Source organism: Triturus cristatus, chromosome 1_1 (assembly GCF_964204655.1).
Source record: "Triturus cristatus chromosome 1_1, aTriCri1.1, whole genome shotgun sequence".
Classification (NCBI taxonomy): Eukaryota; Metazoa; Chordata; class Amphibia; order Caudata; family Salamandridae; genus Triturus; species Triturus cristatus.
This window is the reverse complement of record NC_140579.1, coordinates 116,208,151-116,222,668: the sequence shown is the minus strand read 5'-3', so window position 1 is coordinate 116,222,668 and position 14,518 is coordinate 116,208,151. Positions and strand designations below refer to the sequence as shown.

Below are 14,518 nucleotides of genomic sequence, written 5' to 3'. Positions count from 1 at the left end.
CCGATTTTGTTACTGGGGGCTGGTTTTGCAGAGGTGGGGTCCGAGTTTGTTACTGGGGGCTGGTCTTGCAGCTGTAGGGTCCGATTTTGTTACTGGGGGCTGGTCTTGCAGCGGTGGGGTCCGATTTTGTTACCGGGGGCTGGTTTTGCAGAGGTGGGGTCCGATTTTGTTACTGGGGGCTGGTCTTGCAGCTGTAGGGTCCGATTTTGTTACTGGGGGCTGGTTTTGCAGAGGTGGGGTCCGATTTTGTTACCGGGGGCTGGTTTTGCAGAGGTGGGGTCCGATTTTGTTACTGGGGGCTGGTCTTGCAGCTGTAGGGTCCGATTTTGTTACTGTGGGCTGGTCTTGCAGCGGTGGGGTCCGATTTTGTTACTGTGGGCTGGTTTTGCAGAGGTGGGGTCCGATTTTGTTACTGGGGGCTGGTTTTGCAGCTGTAGGGTCCGATTTTGTTACTGTGGGCTGGTCTTGCAGCGGTGGGGTCCGATTTTGTTACTGTGGGCTGGTTTTGCAGAGGTGGGGTCCGATTTTGTTACTGGGGGCTGGTTTTGCAGCTGTAGGGTCCGATTTTGTTACTGGGGGCTGGTTTTGCAGAGGTGGGGTCCGATTTTGTTACCGGAGGCTGGTTTTGCAGTGGTGGGGTCCGATTTTGTTACCGGGGGCTGGTTTTGCAGCGGTGGGGTCCGATTTTGTTACTGGGGGCTGGTTTTGCAGCTGTAGGGTCCAATTTTGTTACTGTGGGCTGGTTTTGCAGAGGTGGGGTCCGATTTTGTTACTGGGGGCTGGTTTTGCAGCTGTAGGGTCCGATTTTGTTACTGGGGGCTGGTTTTGCAGAGGTGGGGTCCGATTTTGTTACCGGGGGCTGGTTTTGCAGAGGTGGGGTCTGATTTTGTTACTGGGGGCTGGTCTTGCAGCTGTAGGGTCCGATTTTGTTACTGGGGGCTGGTCTTGCAGCCGTGGGGTCCGATTTTATTACTGTGGGATGGTTTTGCAGAGGTGGGGTCCGATTTTGTTACTGTGGTCTGGTTTTGCAGAGGTGGGGTCCGATTTTGTTACTGGGGGCTGGTCTTGCAGCTGTAGGGTCCGATTTTGTTACTGTGGGCTGTTCTTGCAGCGGTGGAGTCCGATTTTGTTACTGTGGGCTGGTTTTGCAGAGGTGGGGTCCGATTTTGTTACTGGGGGCTGGTTTGGCAGCTGTAGGGTCCGATTTTGTTACTGGGGGCTGGTTTTGCAGAGGTGGGGTCCGATTTTGTTACTGGGGGCTGGTCTTGCAGCTGTAGGGCCTGATTTTGTTACTGTGGGCTGGTCTTGCAGCGGTGGGGTCCGATTTTGTTACTGTGGGCTGGTTTTGCAGAGGTGGGGTCCGATTTTGTTACTGGGGGCTGGTTTTGCAGCTGTAGTGTCCGATTTTGTTACTGGGGGCTGGTTTTGCAGAGGTGGGGTCCGATTTTATTACCGGGGGCTGGTTTTGCAGCGGTGGGGTCCGATTTTGTTACCGGGGGCTGGTTTTGCAGCAGTGGGATCCGATTTTTTTACTGGGGGCTGGTTTTGCAGCTGTAGGGTCCGATTTTGTTACTGTGGGCTGGTTTTGCAGAGGTGGGGTCCGATTTTGTTACTGGGGGCTGGTTTTGCAGCTGTAGGGTCCGATTTTGAAACTGGGGGCTGGTTTTGCAGAGGTGGGGTCCGATTTTGTTACCGGGGGCTGGTTTTGCAGAGGTGGGGTCCGATTTTGTTACTGGGGGCTGGTCTTGCAGCTGTAGGGTCCGATTTTGTTACTGGGGGCTGGTCTTGCAGCGGTGGGGTCCAATTTTGTTACTGTGGGCTGGTTTTGCAGAGGTGGGGTCCGATTTTGTTACTGTGGGCTGGTTTTGCAGAGGTGGGGTCCGATTTTGTTACTGGGGGCTGGTCTTGCAGCTGTAGGGTCCGATTTTGTTACTGTAGGCTGGTCTTGCAGCGGTGGTGTCCGATTTTGTTACTGTGGGCTGGTTTTGCAGAGGTGGGGTCCGATTTTGTTACTGGGGGCTGGTTTTGCAGCTGTAGGGTCCGATTTTGTTACTGGGGGCTGGTTTTGCAGAGGTGGGGTCCGATTTTGTTACCGTGGGCTGGTTTTGCAGAGGTGGGGTCCGATTTTGTTACTGGGGGCTGGTCTTGCAGCTGTAGGGTCCGATTTTGTTACTGTGGGCTGGTCTTGCAGCGGTGGCGTCCGATTTTGTTACTGTGGGCTGGTTTTGCAGAGGTGGGGTCCGATTTTGTTACTGGGGGCTGGTTTTGCAGAGGTGGGGTCCGATTTTGTAACTGGGGGCTGGTTTTGCAGAGGTGGTGTCCGATTTTGTTACCGGGGACTGGTTTTGCAGCGGTGGGGTCCGATTTTGTTACCGGGGGCTGGTTTTGCAGCGGTGGGGTCCGATTTTGTTACTGGGGGCTGGTTTTGCAGCTGTAGGGTCCGATTTTGTTACTGTGGGCTGGGTTTGCAGAGGTGGGGTCCGATTTTGTTACTGGGGGCTGGTTTTGCAGCTGTAGGATCCGATTTTGTTAATGGGGCTGGTTTTGCAGAGGTGGGGTCCAATTTTGTTACCAGGGGCTGGTTTTGCAGAGGTGGGGTCCGATTTTGTTACCTGGGGCTGGTCTTGCAGCTGTAGGGTCCGATTTTGTTACTGGGGGCTGGTTTTGCAGAGGTGGGGTCCGATTTTGTCACTGTGGGCTGGTTTTGCAGCGGTGGGGTCTGATTTTGTTACTGGGGGCTGGTTTTGCAGCAGTGGGGTCCGATTTTGTTACCAAGGGCTGGTTTTGCAGAGGTGGGGTCCGATTTTATTACTGGGGGCTGGTTTTGCAGAGGTGGGGTTCCATTTTGTCACTGGGGGCTGGTTTTGCAGAGGTGGGGTCCGATTTTGTTACTGCGGGCTGGTTTTGCAGAGGTGGGGTCCGATTTTGTTACTGGGGGCTGGTTTTGCAGCTGTAGGGTCCGATTTTGTTACTGTGGGCTGGTTTTGCAGAGGTGGGGTCCGATTTTGTTACTGGGGGCTGCTTTTGCAGCTGTAGGGTCCGATTTTGTTACTGGGGGCTGGTTTTGCAGAGGTGGGGTCCGAGTTTGTTACTGGGGGCTGGTCTTGCAGCTGTAGGGTCCGATTTTGTTACTGGGGGCTGGTCTTGCAGCGGTGGGGTCCGATTTTGTTACCGGGGGCTGGTTTTGCAGAGGTGGGGTCCGATTTTGTTACTGGGGGCTGGTCTTGCAGCTGTAGGGCCCGATTTTGTTACTGGGGGCTGGTTTTGCAGAGGTGGGGTCTGATTTTTTTACCGGGGGCTGGTTTTGCAGAGGTGGGGTCCGATTTTGTTACTGGGGGCTGGTCTTGCAGCTGTAGGGTCCGATTTTGTTACTGTGGGCTGGTCTTGCAGCGATGGGGTCCGATTTTGTTACTGTGGGCTGGTTTTGCAGAGGTGGGGTCCGATTTTGTTACTGGGGGCTGGTTTTGCAGCTGTAGGGTCCGATTTTGTTACTGTGGGCTGGTCTTGCAGCGGTGGGGTCCGATTTTGTTACTGTGGGCTGGTTTTGCAGAGGTGGGGTCCGATTTTGTTACTGGGGGCTGGTTTTGCAGCTGTAGGGTCCGATTTTGTTACTGTGGGCTGGTTTTGCAGAGGTGGGGTCCGATTTTGTTACTGGGGGCTGCTTTTGCAGCTGTAGGGTCCGATTTTGTTACTGGGGGCTGGTTTTGCAGAGGTGGGGTCCGAGTTTGTTACTGGGGGCTGGTCTTGCAGCTGTAGGGTCCGATTTTGTTACTGGGGGCTGGTCTTGCAGCGGTGGGGTCCGATTTTGTTACCGGGGGCTGGTTTTGCAGAGGTGGGGTCCGATTTTGTTACTGGGGGCTGGTCTTGCAGCTGTAGGGTCCGATTTTGTTACTGGGGGCTGGTTTTGCAGAGGTGGGGTCCGATTTTGTTACCGGGGGCTGGTTTTGCAGAGGTGGGGTCCGATTTTGTTACTGGGGGCTGGTCTTGCAGCTGTAGGGTCCGATTTTGTTACTGTGGGCTGGTCTTGCAGCGGTGGGGTCCGATTTTGTTACTGTGGGCTGGTTTTGCAGAGGTGGGGTCCGATTTTGTTACTGGGGGCTGGTTTTGCAGCTGTAGGGTCCGATTTTGTTACTGTGGGCTGGTCTTGCAGCGGTGGGGTCCGATTTTGTTACTGTGGGCTGGTTTTGCAGAGGTGGGGTCCGATTTTGTTACTGGGGGCTGGTTTTGCAGCTGTAGGGTCCGATTTTGTTACTGTGGGCTGGTTTTGCAGAGGTGGGGTCCGATTTTGTTACTGGGGGCTGCTTTTGCAGCTGTAGGGTCCGATTTTGTTACTGGGGGCTGGTTTTGCAGAGGTGGGGTCCGAGTTTGTTACTGGGGGCTGGTCTTGCAGCTGTAGGGTCCGATTTTGTTACTGGGGGCTGGTCTTGCAGCGGTGGGGTCCGATTTTGTTACCGGGGGCTGGTTTTGCAGAGGTGGGGTCCGATTTTGTTACTGGGGGCTGGTCTTGCAGCTGTAGGGTCCGATTTTGTTACTGGGGGCTGGTTTTGCAGAGGTGGGGTCCGATTTTGTTACCGGGGGCTGGTTTTGCAGAGGTGGGGTCCGATTTTGTTACTGGGGGCTGGTCTTGCAGCTGTAGGGTCCGATTTTGTTACTGTGGGCTGGTCTTGCAGCGGTGGGGTCCGATTTTGTTACTGTGGGCTGGTTTTGCAGAGGTGGGGTCCGATTTTGTTACTGGGGGCTGGTTTTGCAGCTGTAGGGTCCGATTTTGTTACTGTGGGCTGGTCTTGCAGCGGTGGGGTCCGATTTTGTTACTGTGGGCTGGTTTTGCAGAGGTGGGGTCCGATTTTGTTACTGGGGGCTGGTTTTGCAGCTGTAGGGTCCGATTTTGTTACTGGGGGCTGGTTTTGCAGAGGTGGGGTCCGATTTTGTTACCGGAGGCTGGTTTTGCAGTGGTGGGGTCCGATTTTGTTACCGGGGGCTGGTTTTGCAGCGGTGGGGTCCGATTTTGTTACTGGGGGCTGGTTTTGCAGCTGTAGGGTCCGATTTTGTTACTGTGGGCTGGTTTTGCAGAGGTGGGGTCCGATTTTGTTACTGGGGGCTGGTTTTGCAGCTGTAGGGTCCGATTTTGTTACTGGGGGCTGGTTTTGCAGAGGTGGGGTCCGATTTTGTTACCGGGGGCTGGTTTTGCAGAGGTGGGGTCCGATTTTGTTACTGGGGGCTGGTCTTGCAGCTGTAGGGTCCGATTTTGTTACTGGGGGCTGGTCTTGCAGCCGTGGGGTCCGATTTTATTACTGTGGGATGGTTTTGCAGAGGTGGGGTCCGATTTTGTTACTGTGGTCTGGTTTTGCAGAGGTGGGGTCCGATTTTGTTACTGGGGGCTGGTCTTGCAGCTGTAGGGTCCGATTTTGTTACTGTGGGCTGGTCTTGCAGCGGTGGAGTCCGATTTTGTTACTGTGGGCTGGTTTTGCAGAGGTGGGGTCCGATTTTGTTACTGGGGGCTGGTTTGGCAGCTGTAGGGTCCGATTTTGTTACTGGGGGCTGGTTTTGCAGAGGTGGGGTCCGATTTTGTTACTGGGGGCTGGTCTTGCAGCTGTAGGGCCTGATTTTGTTACTGTGGGCTGGTCTTGCAGCGGTGGGGTCCGATTTTGTTACTGTGGGCTGGTTTTGCAGAGGTGGGGTCCGATTTTGTTACTGGGGGCTGGTTTTGCAGCTGTAGTGTCCGATTTTGTTACTGGGGGCTGGTTTTGCAGAGGTGGGGTCCGATTTTATTACCGGGGGCTGGTTTTGCAGCGGTGGGGTCCGATTTTGTTACCGGGGGCTGGTTTTGCAGCAGTGGGATCCGATTTTTTTACTGGGGGCTGGTTTTGCAGCTGTAGGGTCCGATTTTGTTACTGTGGGCTGGTTTTGCAGAGGTGGGGTCCGATTTTGTTACTGGGGGCTGGTTTTGCAGCTGTAGGGTCCGATTTTGAAACTGGGGGCTGGTTTTGCAGAGGTGGGGTCCGATTTTGTTACCGGGGGCTGGTTTTGCAGAGGTGGGGTCCGATTTTGTTACTGGGGGCTGGTCTTGCAGCTGTAGGGTCCGATTTTGTTACTGGGGGCTGGTCTTGCAGCGGTGGGGTCCAATTTTGTTACTGTGGGCTGGTTTTGCAGAGGTGGGGTCCGATTTTGTTACTGTGGGCTGGTTTTGCAGAGGTGGGGTCCGATTTTGTTACTGGGGGCTGGTCTTGCAGCTGTAGGGTCCGATTTTGTTACTGTAGGCTGGTCTTGCAGCGGTGGTGTCCGATTTTGTTACTGTGGGCTGGTTTTGCAGAGGTGGGGTCCGATTTTGTTACTGGGGGCTGGTTTTGCAGCTGTAGGGTCCGATTTTGTTACTGGGGGCTGGTTTTGCAGAGGTGGGGTCCGATTTTGTTACCGGGGGCTGGTTTTGCAGAGGTGGGGTCCGATTTTGTTACTGGGGGCTGGTCTTGCAGCTGTAGTGTCCGATTTTGTTACTGTGGGCTGGTCTTGCAGCGGTGGCGTCCGATTTTGTTACTGTGGGCTGGTTTTGCAGAGGTGGGGTCCGATTTTGTTACTGGGGGCTGGTTTTGCAGAGGTGGGGTCCGATTTTGTTACTGGGGGCTGGTTTTGCAGAGGTGGTGTCCGATTTTGTTACCGGGGACTGGTTTTGCAGCGGTGGGGTCCGATTTTGTTACCGGGGGCTGGTTTTGCAGCGGTGGGGTCCGATTTTGTTACTGGGGGCTGGTTTTGCAGCTGTAGGGTCCGATTTTGTTACTTTGGGCTGGGTTTGCAGAGGTGGGGTCCGATTTTGTTACTGGGGGCTGGTTTTGCAGCTGTAGGATCCGATTTTGTTAATGGGGCTGGTTTTGCAGAGGTGGGGTCCAATTTTGTTACCAGGGGCTGGTTTTGCAGAGGTGGGGTCCGATTTTGTTACCTGGGGCTGGTCTTGCAGCTGTAGGGTCCGATTTTGTTACTGGGGGCTGGTTTTGCAGAGGTGGGGTCCGATTTTGTCACTGTGGGCTGGTTTTGCAGCGGTGGGGTCTGATTTTGTTACTGGGGGCTGGTTTTGCAGCAGTGGGGTCCGATTTTGTTACCAAGGGCTGGTTTTGCAGAGGTGGGGTCCGATTTCATTACTGGGGGCTGGTTTTGCAGAGGTGGGGTTCCATTTTGTCACTGGGGGCTGGTTTTGTAGAGGTGGGGTCCGATTTTGTTACTGCGGGCTGGTTTTGCAGAGGTGGGGTCCGATTTTGTTACTGGGGGCTGGTTTTGCAGCTGTAGGGTCCGATTTTGTTACTGTGGGCTGGTTTTGCAGAGGTGGGGTCCGATTTTGTTACTGGGGGCTGCTTTTGCAGCTGTAGGGTCCGATTTTGTTACTGGGGGCTGGTTTTGCAGAGGTGGGGTCCGAGTTTGTTACTGGGGGCTGGTCTTGCAGCTGTAGGGTCCGATTTTGTTACTGGGGGCTGGTCTTGCAGCGGTGGGGTCCGATTTTGTTACCGGGGGCTGGTTTTGCAGAGGTGGGGTCCGATTTTGTTACTGGGGGCTGGTCTTGCAGCTGTAGGGTCCGATTTTGTTACTGGGGGCTGGTTTTGCAGAGGTGGGGTCTGATTTTTTTACCGGGGGCTGGTTTTGCAGAGGTGGGGTCCGATTTTGTTACTGGGGGCTGGTCTTGCAGCTGTAGGGTCCGATTTTGTTACTGTGGGCTGGTCTTGCAGCGGTGGGGTCCGATTTTGTTACTGTGGGCTGGTTTTGCAGAGGTGGGGTCCGATTTTGTTACTGGGGGCTGGTTTTGCAGCTGTAGGGTCCGATTTTGTTACTGTGGGCTGGTCTTGCAGCGGTGGGGTCCGATTTTGTTACTGTGGGCTGGTTTTGCAGAGGTGGGGTCCGATTTTGTTACTGGGGGCTGGTTTTGCAGCTGTAGGGTCCGATTTTGTTACTGGGGGCTGGTTTTGCAGAGGTGGGGTCCGATTTTGTTACCGGGGGCTGGTTTTGCAGTGGTGGGGTCCGATTTTGTTACCGGGGGCTGGTTTTGCAGCGGTGGGGTCCGATTTTGTTACTGGGGGCTGGTTTTGCAGCTGTAGGGTCCGATTTTGTTACTGTGGGCTGGTTTTGCAGAGGTGGGGTCCGATTTTGTTACTGGGGGCTGGTTTTGCAGCTGTAGGGTCCGATTTTGTTACTGGGGGCTGGTTTTGCAGAGGTGGGGTCCGATTTTGTTACCGGGGGCTGGTTTTGCAGAGGTGGGGTCCGATTTTGTTACTGGGGGCTGGTCTTGCAGCTGTAGGGTCCGATTTTGTTACTGGGGGCTGGTCTTGCAGCCGTGGGGTCCGATTTTATTACTGTGGGATGGTTTTGCAGAGGTGGGGTCCGATTTTGTTACTGTGGTCTGGTTTTGCAGAGGTGGGGTCCGATTTTGTTACTGGGGGCTGGTCTTGCAGCTGTAGGGTCCGATTTTGTTACTGTGGGCTGGTCTTGCAGCGGTGGAGTCCGATTTTGTTACTGGGGGCTGGTTTGGCAGCTGTAGGGTCCGATTTTGTTACTGGGGGCTGGTTTTGCAGAGGTGGGGTCCGATTTTGTTACCGGGGGCTGGTTTTGCAGAGGTGGGGTCCGATTTTGTTACTGGGGGCTGGTCTTGCAGCTGTAGGGCCTGATTTTGTTACTGTGGGCTGGTCTTGCAGCGGTGGGGTCCAATTTTGTTACTGTGGGCTGGTTTTGCAGAGGTGGGGTCCGATTTTGTTACTGGGGGCTGGTCTTGCAGCTGTAGGGCCTGATTTTGTTACTGTGGGCTGGTCTTGCAGCGGTGGGGTCCAATTTTGTTACTGTGGGCTGGTCTTGCAGCGGTGGGGTCCGATTTTGTTACTGTGGGCTGGTTTTGCAGAGGTGGGGTCCGATTTTGTTACTGGGGGCTGGTTTTGCAGCTGTAGGGTCCGATTTTGTTACTGTGGGCTGGTCTTGCAGCGGTGGGGTCCGATTTTGTTACTGTGGGCTGGTTTTGCAGAGGTGGGGTCCGATTTTGTTACTGGGGGCTGGTTTTGCAGCTGTAGGGTCCGATTTTGTTACTGGGGGCTGGTTTTGCAGAGGTGGGGTCCGATTTTGTTACCGGGGGCTGGTTTGGCAGTGGTGGGGTCCGATTTTGTTACCGGGGGCTGGTTTTGCAGCGGTGGGGTCCGATTTTGTTACTGGGGGCTGGTTTTGCAGCTGTAGGGTCCGATTTTGTTACTGTGGGCTGGTTTTGCAGAGGTGGGGTCCGATTTTGTTACTGGGGGCTGGTTTTGCAGCTGTAGGGTCCGATTTTGTTACTGGGGGCTGGTTTTGCAGAGGTGGGGTCCGATTTTGTTACCGGGGGCTGGTTTTGCAGAGGTGGGGTCCGATTTTGTTACTGGGGGCTGGTCTTGCAGCTGTAGGGTCCGATTTTGTTACTGGGGGCTGGTCTTGCAGCCGTGGGGTCCGATTTTATTACTGTGGGATGGTTTTGCAGAGGTGGGGTCCGATTTTGTTACTGTGGTCTGGTTTTGCAGAGGTGGGGTCCGATTTTGTTACTGGGGGCTGGTCTTGCAGCTGTAGGGTCCGATTTTGTTACTGTGGGCTGGTCTTGCAGCGGTGGAGTCCGATTTTGTTACTGGGGGCTGGTTTGGCAGCTGTAGGGTCCGATTTTGTTACTGGGGGCTGGTTTTGCAGAGGTGGGGTCCGATTTTGTTACCGGGGGCTGGTTTTGCAGAGGTGGGGTCCGATTTTGTTACTGGGGGCTGGTCTTGCAGCTGTAGGGCCTGATTTTGTTACTGTGGGCTGGTCTTGCAGCGGTGGGGTCCAATTTTGTTACTGTGGGCTGGTTTTGCAGAGGTGGGGTCCGATTTTGTTACTGGGGGCTGGTTTTGCAGCTGTAGTGTCCGATTTTGTTACTGGGGGCTGGTTTTGCAGAGGTGGGGTCCGATTTTGTTACCGGGGGCTGGTTTTGCAGCGGTGGGGTCCGATTTTGTTACCGGGGGCTGGTTTTACAGCAGTGGGGTCCGATTTTTTTTACTGGGGGCTGGTTTTGCAGCTGTAGGGTCCGATTTTGTTACTGTGGGCTGGTTTTGCAGAGGTGGGGTCCGATTTTGTTACTGGGGGCTGGTTTTGCAGCTGTAGGGTCCGATTTTGTTACTGGGGGCTGGTTTTGCAGAGGTGGGGTCCAATTTTGTTACCGGGGGCTGGTTTTGCAGAGGTGGGGTCCGATTTTGTTACTGGGGGCTGGTCTTGCAGCTGTAGGGTCCGATTTTGTTACTGGGGGCTGGTCTTGCAGCGGTGGGGTCCGATTTTGTTACGGTGGGCTGGTTTTGCAGAGGTGGGGTCCGATTTTGTTACTGTGGGCTGGTTTTGCAGAGGTGGGGTCCGATTTTGTTACTGGGGGCTGGTCTTGCAGCTGTAGGGTCCGATTTTCTTACTGTAGGCTGGTCTTGCAGCGGTGGTGTCCGATTTTGTTACTGTGGGCTGGTTTTGCAGAGGTGGGGTCCGATTTTGTTACTGGGGGCTGGTTTTGCAGCTGTAGGGTCCGATTTTGTTACTGGGGGCTGGTTTTGCAGAGGTGGGGTCCGATTTTGTTACCGGGGGCTGGTTTTGCAGAGGTGGGGTCCGATTTTGTTACTGGGGGCTGGTCTTGCAGCTGTAGGGTCCGATTTTGTTACTGTGGGCTGGTCTTGCAGCGGTGGCGTCCGATTTTGTTACTGTGGGCTGGTTTTGCAGAGGTGGGGTCCGATTTTGTTACTGGGGGCTGGTTTTGCAGAGGTGAGGTCCGATTTTGTTACTGGGGGCTGGTTTTGCAGAGGTGGTGTCCGATTTTGTTACCGGGGGCTGGTTTTGCAGCGGTGGGGTCCGATTTTGTTACCGGGGGCTGGTTTTGCAGCGGTGGGGTCCGATTTTGTTACTGGGGGCTGGTTTTGCAGCTGTAGGGTCCGATTTTGTTACTGTGGGCTGGGTTTGCAGAGGTGGGGTCCGATTTTGTTACTGGGGGCTGGTTTTGCAGCTGTAGGGTCCGATTTTGTTACTGGGGGCTGGTTTTGCAGAGGTGGGGTCCAATTTTGTTACCAGGGGCTGGTTTTGCAGAGGTGGGGTCCGATTTTGTTACCTGGGGCTGGTCTTGCAGCTGTAGGGTCCAATTTTGTTACTGGGGGCTGGTTTTGCAGAGGTGGGGTCCGATTTTGTCACTGTGGGCTGGTTTTGCAGAGGTGGGGTCCGATTTTGTTACTGTGGGCTGGTTTTGCAGAGGTGGGGTCCGATTTTGTTACTGGGGGCTGGTCTTGCAGCTGTAGGGTCCGATTTTGTTACTGGGGGCTGGTCTTGCAGCGGTGGGGTCCGATTTTGTTACTGGGGGCTGGTTTTGCAGCTGTAGTGTCCGATTTTGTTACTGGGGGCTGGTTTTGCAGAGGTGGGGTCCGATTTTGTTACCGGGGGCTGGTTTTGCAGCGGTGGGGTCCGATTTTGTTACCGGGGGCTGGTTTTGCAGCAGTGGGGTCCGATTTTTTTACTGGGGGCTGGTTTTGCAGCTGTAGGGTCCGATTTTGTTACTGTGGGCTGGTTTTGCAGAGGCGGGGTCCGATTTTGTTACTGGGGGCTGGTTTTGCAGCTGTAGTGTCCGATTTTGTTACTGGGGGCTGGTTTTGCAGAGGTGGGGTCCGATTTTGTTACCGGGGGCTGGTTTTGCAGCGGTGGGCTCCGATTTTGTTACCGGGGGCTGGTTTTGCAGCAGTGGGGTCCGATTTTTTTACTGGGGGCTGGTTTTGCAGCTGTAGGGTCCGATTTTGTTACTGTGGGCTGGTTTTGCAGAGGTGGGGTCCGATTTTGTTACTGGGGGCTGGTTTTGCAGCTGTAGGGTCCGATTTTGTTACTGGGGGCTGGTTTTGCAGAGGTGGGGTCCGATTTTGTTACCGGGGGCTGGTTTTGCAGAGGTGGGGTCCGATTTTGTTACTGGGGGCTGGTCTTGCAGCGGTGGGGTCCGATTTTGTTACTGTTGGCTGGTTTTGCAGAGGTGGGGTCCGATTTTGTTACTGTGGGCTGGTTTTGCAGAGGTGGGGTCCGATTTTGTTACTGGGGGCTGGTCTTGCAGCTGTAGGGTCCGATTTTCTTACTGTAGGCTGGTCTTGCAGCGGTGGTGTCCGATTTTGTTACTGTGGGCTGGTTTTGCAGAGGTGGGGTCCGATTTTGTTACTGGGGGCTGGTTTTGCAGCTGTAGGGTCCGATTTTGTTACTGGGGGCTGGTTTTGCAGAGGTGGGGTCCGATTTTGTTACCGGGGGCTGGTTTTGCAGAGGTGGGGTCCGATTTTGTTACTGGGGGCTGGTCTTGCAGCTGGAGGGTCAGATTTTGTTACTGTGGGCTGGTCTTGCAGCGGTGGCGTCCGATTTTGTTACTGTGGGCTGGTTTTGCAGAGGTGGGGTCCGATTTTGTTACTGGGGGCTGGTTTTGCAGAGGTGGGGTCCGATTTATTTACTGGGGGCTGGTTTTGCAGAGGTGGTGTCCGATTTTGTTACCGGGGGCGGTTTTGCAGCGGTGGGGTCCGATTTTGTTACCGGGGGCTGGTTTTGCAGCGGTGGGGTCCGATTTTGTTACTGGGGGCTGGTTTTGCAGCTGTAGGGTCCGATTTTGTTACTGTGGGCTGGGTTTGCAGAGGTGGGGTCCGATTTTGTTACTGGGGGCTGGTTTTGCAGCTGTAGGGTCCGATTTTGTTACTGGGGGCTGGTTTTGCAGAGGTGGGGTCCAATTTTGTTACCAGGGGCTGGTTTTGCAGAGGTGGGGTCCGATTTTGTTACCTGGGGCTGGTCTTGCAGCTGTAGGGTCCAATTTTGTTACTGGGGGCTGGTTTTGCAGAGGTGGGGTCCGATTTTGTCACTGTGGGCTGGTTTTGCAGAGGTGGGGTCCGATTTTGTTACTGTGGGCTGGTTTTGCAGAGGTGGGGTCCGATTTTGTTACTGGGGGCTGGTCTTGCAGCTGTAGGGTCCGATTTTGTTACTGGGGGCTGGTCTTGCAGCGGTGGGGTCCGATTTTGTTACTGTGGGCTGGTTTTGCAGAGGTGGGGTCCGATTTTGTTACTGGGGACTGGTTTTGCAGCTGTAGGGTCCGATTTTGTTACTGGGGGCTGGTTTTGCAGAGGTGAGGTCCGATTTTGTTACCGGGGGCTGGTTTTGCAGAGGTGGGTTCTGATTTTGTTACTGGGGGCTGGTCTTGCAGCTGTAGGGTCTGATTTTGTTACTGTGGGCTGGTCTTGCAGCGGTGGGGTCCGATTTTTTTACTGTGGGCTGGTTTTGCAGAGGTGGGGTCCGATTTTGTTACTGTGGGCTGGTTTTGCAGCTGTAGGGTCCGATTTTGTTACTGGGGGCCGGTTTTGCAGAGGTGGGGTCCGATTTTGTTACCGGGGGCTGGTTTTGCAGCGGTGGGGTCCGATTTTGTTACTGGGGGTTGGTTTTGCAGCGGTGGGGTCCGATTTTGTTACTGGGGGCTGGTTTTGCAGTGGCGTTGCAATAACTGCCCCAGGAACAAAAGCAGCTGTGCTTTACACTTGCAAATCGCCCCCCAGGGGCTGGTCACACAATTTCCAGCGCTGCTTTGGGTTCCCAGTCCGGCCCTGGAGGGGAGTGCTGTGTGAGAGTCTGACCATGCTGTAGTGATATTGGGCTGTCGCTAGGTGTACTGACGTCAGAGTGGTGCCAGTGTTCTCAGCAGCGATAACATTCTTTAATGTGAATTTCATTTTTGTTTTCCAACAGCTCCTCCCACATCCCCTACCACAGCTCGTGCTACAGTTCCTACAATAGCTCCTGCCACAGCTCCTACCACAGCTCCTGCCACAGCTCCCATCATAGGTACTGGTGTCACAGTGAAGTGCAGTTGCATCTGTAGGAAGACCGAATACGCGCAGTGCATTGAGTGGGACTGCTCCGCGTGCACAGGTGAGACTCGGGACCCATCACTTAGACACATCCCGCAGCCTGTCCCTCCAGGAAGTGGTACATAGATCACTTCCGGGGCATGCTGCGCATCAGGCTGTTTCCCACCACACAAATGATTTGTACATGTGCCCCAAAGTCCTCGACCTTGTGTCTGCTGCATTTAACCGCTGTAAGAACTGCATCCTAGGAAATGTTACTACACATGAGGAAACATACTCATTGAACATTTGCAAGCTAAACATTAGAACTCATATGGGCATTCAGGGTAATGGCAGGTTCCTCACTAATGTCCTTTCACCACAAAGTCCGCAGCCTATATATTATCTAATTGTACATCTTTATAATGTTCTTTTCAGGCGCACTCTTTTCTCACAGGTGCCCGCTGATTACGTGCTCGGCAGAAATAGTGCTGTTAGGTGCTGCGGCACTCTCCTATTTACTGTAATATTTCGAATGGCTCCCTTCCAGAAAAGCCAGAAACCCTAACATGCTGGTGACATATACTGTGCGGCTCTCTTTTTTCAAAATTCTCTAGCACTTGGCTGTGGTCTCCCACCTGGCGCAGATGGGGCTGCTTTAAGCTCTGATGGGCATATTTACAAGCCCCTAT

At 54.2% G+C, this 14,518-nt stretch overlaps 1 protein-coding gene across 1 annotated transcript in view; it reads left to right on the top strand.

The window, feature by feature from the left end:
* Positions 1-14,518, top strand: part of LOC146869711 (uncharacterized) — a 340,761-nt gene that overhangs the window by 76,022 nt on the left and 250,221 nt on the right. Inside the window, exon 3 of the mRNA XM_085612911.1 lies at positions 13,726-13,908. Coding sequence (XP_085469037.1) covers positions 13,726-13,908 — 183 coding nt within the window. The remainder of the gene's footprint in view (positions 1-13,725; positions 13,909-14,518) is intronic.